Source organism: Cryptomeria japonica, chromosome 6 (genome assembly GCF_030272615.1).
Source record: "Cryptomeria japonica chromosome 6, Sugi_1.0, whole genome shotgun sequence".
Lineage (NCBI taxonomy): Eukaryota > Viridiplantae > Streptophyta > Pinopsida > Cupressales > Cupressaceae > Cryptomeria > Cryptomeria japonica.
Window position 1 is genome coordinate 541,572,905 of NC_081410.1, and position 6,042 is coordinate 541,578,946.

Here is a 6,042-nt window from a genome sequence, read left to right on the forward strand (position 1 = left end):
GACTCTTCCTTATGGGTTTGGAGGAAAGGGAAAATAAGGAAACTTTAAGAATAGTAAATCTAGACTATTGAGGCGACACACCAGAGCATTTTTTAAAAGACATGAGCATACAAAACCCAAGTACATATGATTTTTAAGCCCATTCAACAATCTACAAGTCTAAATCAGGAACATAACCAAGATACAATTAAATTTCTTTACAACATAAGGAAATACTCATCATGCATTTACCAGATAACAAGTGCAAAACATAGTTTAATTGGCAAAATCTTAGATAAATGTATTCCCAAAGTTATTGGAATTCTAATAGAACAACACATAAAAGACCATCAAAGCATACTGAAAGAAGTATCACAAAGGCCGCAGACACAATTTGAATAACCTTCTCCAGAAAACAGTAATAGTTTTAAAAGGCCAAAATTCTTACTAAGCAAACTTAATTATTCTTGAAAAGTTTTGAACCCCCCCCAACAGGGAAAAAACAAGCATAAATAGATCTCGCGGCTCTGGAAACAACTCCCAAACACACCAAAAAGGCATAACCACCCCCGAATATAAAACCATGCCGTGTCGCCTTGAAGATCACACCCAGCAAAACAGTCCCAAGGCTTCACTCCCTGCCTGCAACGACCTTCATACTGTCATAAAACGAAAAGATTTTGCTAATCGCGGAAAGGCAAGTTAGAAAATCCTTTCAAACAAAAATGCACTCGCCAAAACATGACGGTGTCGGGTAACCGTTTGCTTACTGCGCTAAAAGGTGGGCCCCGAAAAGAAACCCAGTCAGCACGTCTTTCCATTTGTCACTGTTGCGCTACTCCAAAAACTGAATGCCAAATACGGACTAAAGGAGTAACGCCAAGCTGACAATTGTCTTATATGCCTTGCGCTGCTGGAAAACTAAAAGGCAAAAAAAGCAACGCAGCCGGAAACCTTAGTCACGGGGTTTTTAATGTGAACACCTTCATCTATGGATGGTCCAAATCTACTTCATTGATGTTGAAAGATGTGTAATGATATGATTTGGGGTTCAATTTTGTGCTTGGTTTATCCACAACCAAATTTTGTGGTTAATGAACATGTTTGGGGATGACCTACTCTCAGTCACATGTTACATTTGATAGGTCCTATTTGAGTCGACATAAGTGATGTTTTTGGATGATGTGGAGGATATATAAGGAAGAACAATGCATTTGTGGAAGTGCAAGAATTGATCTGAAGAATTGCCATGTGTAAAACATATCAATAATATCACAGATGATTATGAAGTGTGTTGAATCTTTATGATAGAATAATTTAGGCTAGAAAGAGGACTGCACTACAAACATTTGCTAGATGCTTATTCTTCTTTAATAGTCCATATTGTGCATAATATTGTACAATATCATTGTACCTTGATTTGCAAAGTGATCTTTAGATTGAAAGAATTTTATCTTGCCCTAGGGTAGTGCGCTCTAGTTTTCAAGTCCACTCTGAGAGCAATGAGACAAAAACAAACATTGTAAAGATATGTTTTATATATTGTGAGTTAATCCTCACCGTGATTTTTCCCTCCTTGGGTTTTCACGTAAAAATCTTGGTGTTTTTGTGTTGTGCTTCATTTCTATTTTGTTGGTTTGATTTAATATTTCTAAAAGTTAATGAATGGATAAAGATTGATTTATGCTAATTTACCCCCCCAACATTTAAGTGTGTTCAACAAAATATTCTCCCTTCTTTTTTTTCATCATGAGTGAAAATAGATTCTATGTGGTTTGTGGAGCAATGATTTTTAAAATCTATAAATGGGTCTCCTTAGTTTATGTCCCCTTCTAAATAATAATTTTTTAAACTTTTGAATTGTCTAGAAAGGAACAAAGTTTATTCAAACTTTGGTGGAGTAGATTAGACATTAATTAAAATAGATCCAAAAGAGGATAAATTTGAAGACATTTATTATTAGTTTTGTGTATTGGTTAATATATTAGGACTTGGAACATGGTCTATTCAAATACATCCTTGTCATGGTGTGTGGTTGTATGTGTGAAATTTGAAAAACTACTATTTAGGTGTTTACATTGTAAAGAAATATTTTAAAATATAGATTAGACTAAAAATCCCTACTACAAATCTTAACCAACTTTGAATAAGATTTAGAAATAAAGGGAAAAAGAGAAATATTGACAAAGATGTCATATAGAGAAACCTAAGATTCCCTTTGAAATATTCACCAACCAACTACTTGCGATTCTCTATTGTTTTAGTAGGATACATCTTAAAAGCTTATCAAAGAAGAATGAATTAAATCAAAGTAAGATAATATTGGTAGGCCAACCCCTTATAGTACAATTTGGAGGTTTTAGGATTTGAAAATGGCATAAAGAATGACCTTGTTCCTCAAGACCCCTTGAATTGGATATTAGTGCTCGTGGCAAGGCTACAACTTCAAGGGGATTGACAAGATTGGTAACTCTTATTCAAAGCCAAGTAGGAATATATCAAAAGTTGAATTACTTCAAATGGGAATTTATGTGATTCATAGATATGGGTTCCTATTGAATTCTTGTCATAATGGATAGGTGGCTATGTTATTTTACTGAGCCTATTTTCTTATCAATAAAAGAACCTTAGTATTGTTTTTGTGTTGATATGTTTCTAATCCTTAATTATGTTGTAGCAAACTTTTCAACATATAGAGTCTAGCTAACTTTAATTTTCATACACATTAAAACAATATTATTTTATCATAGACATGGGCTCTAATAAACCTCTTTCTTATAAATTAAAGAGATATTATTATCAAGATACCTATCTAATTTAGAGAGAAAATAAATATAAATACCTTGAGAATACAAAAACTAAATGAAATTTAAGCCCTTACAAATATTTTTTTATATCTTGAAAGTATTACAGTAATTGAAAAAATATCAAGTATATTTTGAATTTGCAGGTGCAATAAAATTTGTGCCTCTGCTGTAGTGGTTGTTTTGTTAATGGAGCTCATAATATACTTCTTCAGTTATAATTTCTTCTAAGATTTATGATATACACACCTCAGAAAATGTCTGTGATTTTTACAATATTTTCTTGTGACAGCAGAACTTTGATCTATTTCACAGAAGAACCGAAGGCTCCTCTCTATCTGAAACCCTCCACCCAACGCCACCTCCCTCTCCAGATGACAGCAATAGCTCTCAAACACATTTACAGTCACATGGAATTTGAAGCCCATAAGAAAGAGGAACTCAATCTCTAATTTATTCATTTCTTCAGTACTAATCACACCTGCAACTCTGGCGTAATATGAATTTGGGTAGTTTCTGCACACAAAATTTACAATTACAAAGGTTAGATGAGAAGAACTTAATAGAGCTGTGTTGTCATCAATGCACAGGCCGTTTAGGAAGAGATAAAAAAGACTTAATGTTTTATTGATTTGTTTAGGTGGTTTATCTGAAATCGCTTTTATTTTTTAGATGATTTTTCAATAAGATCTATTTATTAATACAATTTAAAATGAACTACTAAACCAATCAAAGTTTAGAATATATTCTTTAAATGAAAATCTAACTATCCATCAACAAAAAAGATAAAATTACGGCTAAACTATACTAAAGATGAAACAAAATAAATATTCTAAATTCTAAGATGGTCAAGATAAAATTTGTTGTCTACCCTCTATACATAATACCAGAGAACATGTGGCACCAACCAGAGAACATGTCGCACCACTTAACTGATGAGTTAAAACAATTTGGAGTTAGGAGAAAACTCATGAATATGTAATCTTAAAAAAGAAAGAAGATAAAATCCATTTACATGTCTTCCACGAACTTTGATGCAACCATGACGCTGGTGATAAGAAGCCTGTGCACATTGAGACAAGTAATTCTGAAATTGGGATGCATTTGAATGAGACGATCGATGTAAGCATAGGCAACCACGAATACAGAAGGGCTGCAATTCACGTATCTGAAAATTCTACCCAAATAACGTTCAATGCTCATGTCTGGCACTTCAAAACCATCAAACACACAATACTTTGCAGGCCGAGAAATGGGTCTGTAAGAAGCTGCCAGTCGTTCGTTTCTAACAACCGCCCTCTCCACAATCGACGATAAAACTGATATAACAGATGGCATTTCTGCAGGAAACCCAGTTTGAAAGGAATAAAGATCTGATCTTATTCTTCCTGGAGAGACATCATCATTCACAATGTTATTCTCTTTTTTTGAACTCATTTTCCCTTAACAGGTTCTGCAAAAGCTTTGCTCTTGCCTTGCCCAAAGTAGAAGACTTGGTTAGAAATAGAGGAATTGATCTGTAAATGAAAAAAGAATGGCAGAAGAAGAGAATGCAGATAAGAGAATAAGAGAGTGACAGCTATCATTGAGGGCCCAAAAATTTAGGTACAAAAGATTCGTAGTTGTCTTCTCAGAAACTGTAGCGTGCAAAAATAATAATCTGCACCATAATTTAAAGCACTTATACAAATTGGAATCAATAATTCTTTTCCCACGAGCATCAAGTAATAATACTTATAATATGAGAGTTGCTCCCACATGCTGTGATTTTAGTATTTAGTAATTGAAGTGGGTGTGGTCTTCATGCCTGTAGAATGAATACGGTATTCAGGACCATTAAAAGGCAGTGTTTAATAAATATGCTGGTGCTTCGTGACTCAGATGATGTTGTTTCTCAGCTTTGTTTAAGGGCCGATTATCAAGCTTTGTTTACATGGATTTAGTGGTTGTTGAGACACTATTATCGGCTCATTTTTGTTTAGAAACATGCGAGGAATGACAGGTTGGTTTGGTTGTTTAGACCTCTTAACTTTCTAGCTCACATTATAATGATTTTATTGAATACAAATATTAATTCAGTGTTTTTTATGAATAAGGTGTATATTCCTTTTATTAATATTTTATATTGAAAAAGTAAGAATATAAAGAATAAGAGCTATCAATTGGTAGGGAATGTTGACTTAAGAATTTAATATTTGTATTAATAAAAAAGATAACAGGATATTATTTTAAATAAAGTGGGCGGTATAAAGGCACATTTTCAGATTCTAGATGGGACAAAGTCCAAACATTAGATGAAAGTAAATAAAGGACATATCTTGATCAACAACAAACAACAAACATCGATAAAACCATTAAGTGGCAAGAGTAATTGTAGTAGGAGGGAGATCATGGTCATCAAGTTTACTCCATACATCAATAGGGATACTATCATTGTCAATAGGCTCCTAGCTAGTAAGGACACACTCCTCTTGATCTTTTTTGTAGGTTGTTTAGCATGAACAAGAGAAATTGCTAGCTCTAGGTGAGGGAACTTGACAAAATCTAACTAGCTAGGACAATCATTCCTATAAGAAGAGGTAGAAGGTGGTTAAGAGGGCTATGACCATCTACATGTTATCTATCTTGTAATCACATGCCATATCATTTTAATTATAATACAATCAATATATTCAAGGAGGTGTCTCTTTTACTTCGAATCACTATTAAATCTCCCTTGTGACCTACTATTATAATGAACCCAAGTTTCATGTAACCCCTCATAAGGTTTTCATTTCATTGCTAGTAATCATGAAAATACCTTATATCTATATCATGAGTTACATGAGACCAAATTATAAATTATTTTTATTATGCTTTAATTTGAAATACTTTATTTATTTATTATTGGTTTTGACTTTATTTTAGATTATATAATGATGCTCTTGATGGTCATTCATGGTTTTGGGGCCATCACAACCTCTTACTAAATCCTTGGTATCCTTGATTTAATTCCCTTACTAAATATTTTATATTTCTCTCTATTTAGATTCATCCCTTTAATCTACCTCTTTATTTTTGGTGTGAATCTTGTTATGTGGGTATTGTTAATTTTGTGGGTTTTTCATCAAGGTGGATCATGCTACTACAAATTTCTCTCTCCCAACCTTTTCTTGATTTCAGTGGAATTAGATTTATCTTGGCTTCTCTCAGTAGAGATTATTTTACAAGTGCCAACTATTCTTGGAGTCAATCTTTAGATTATGAAGGTATCCCATTT

At 33.2% G+C, this 6,042-nt stretch overlaps 1 protein-coding gene across 1 annotated transcript; it reads right to left on the bottom strand.

The window, feature by feature from the left end:
* Positions 1-2,842: 2,842 nt before the first annotated feature.
* LOC131030251 (cyclin-U2-2) lies at positions 2,843-4,537 on the bottom strand. The gene is made up of 2 exons (XM_057960979.2): positions 3,799-4,537; positions 2,843-3,299 (listed from the first exon to the last, which is right to left on the bottom strand). The coding sequence occupies exons 1-2, from the start codon at positions 4,218-4,220 to the stop codon at positions 3,011-3,013; spliced, it is 711 nt and encodes a 236-aa protein (XP_057816962.1). The 5' UTR covers positions 4,221-4,537; the 3' UTR covers positions 2,843-3,010.
* Between the last annotated feature and the right edge of the window lie 1,505 nt (positions 4,538-6,042).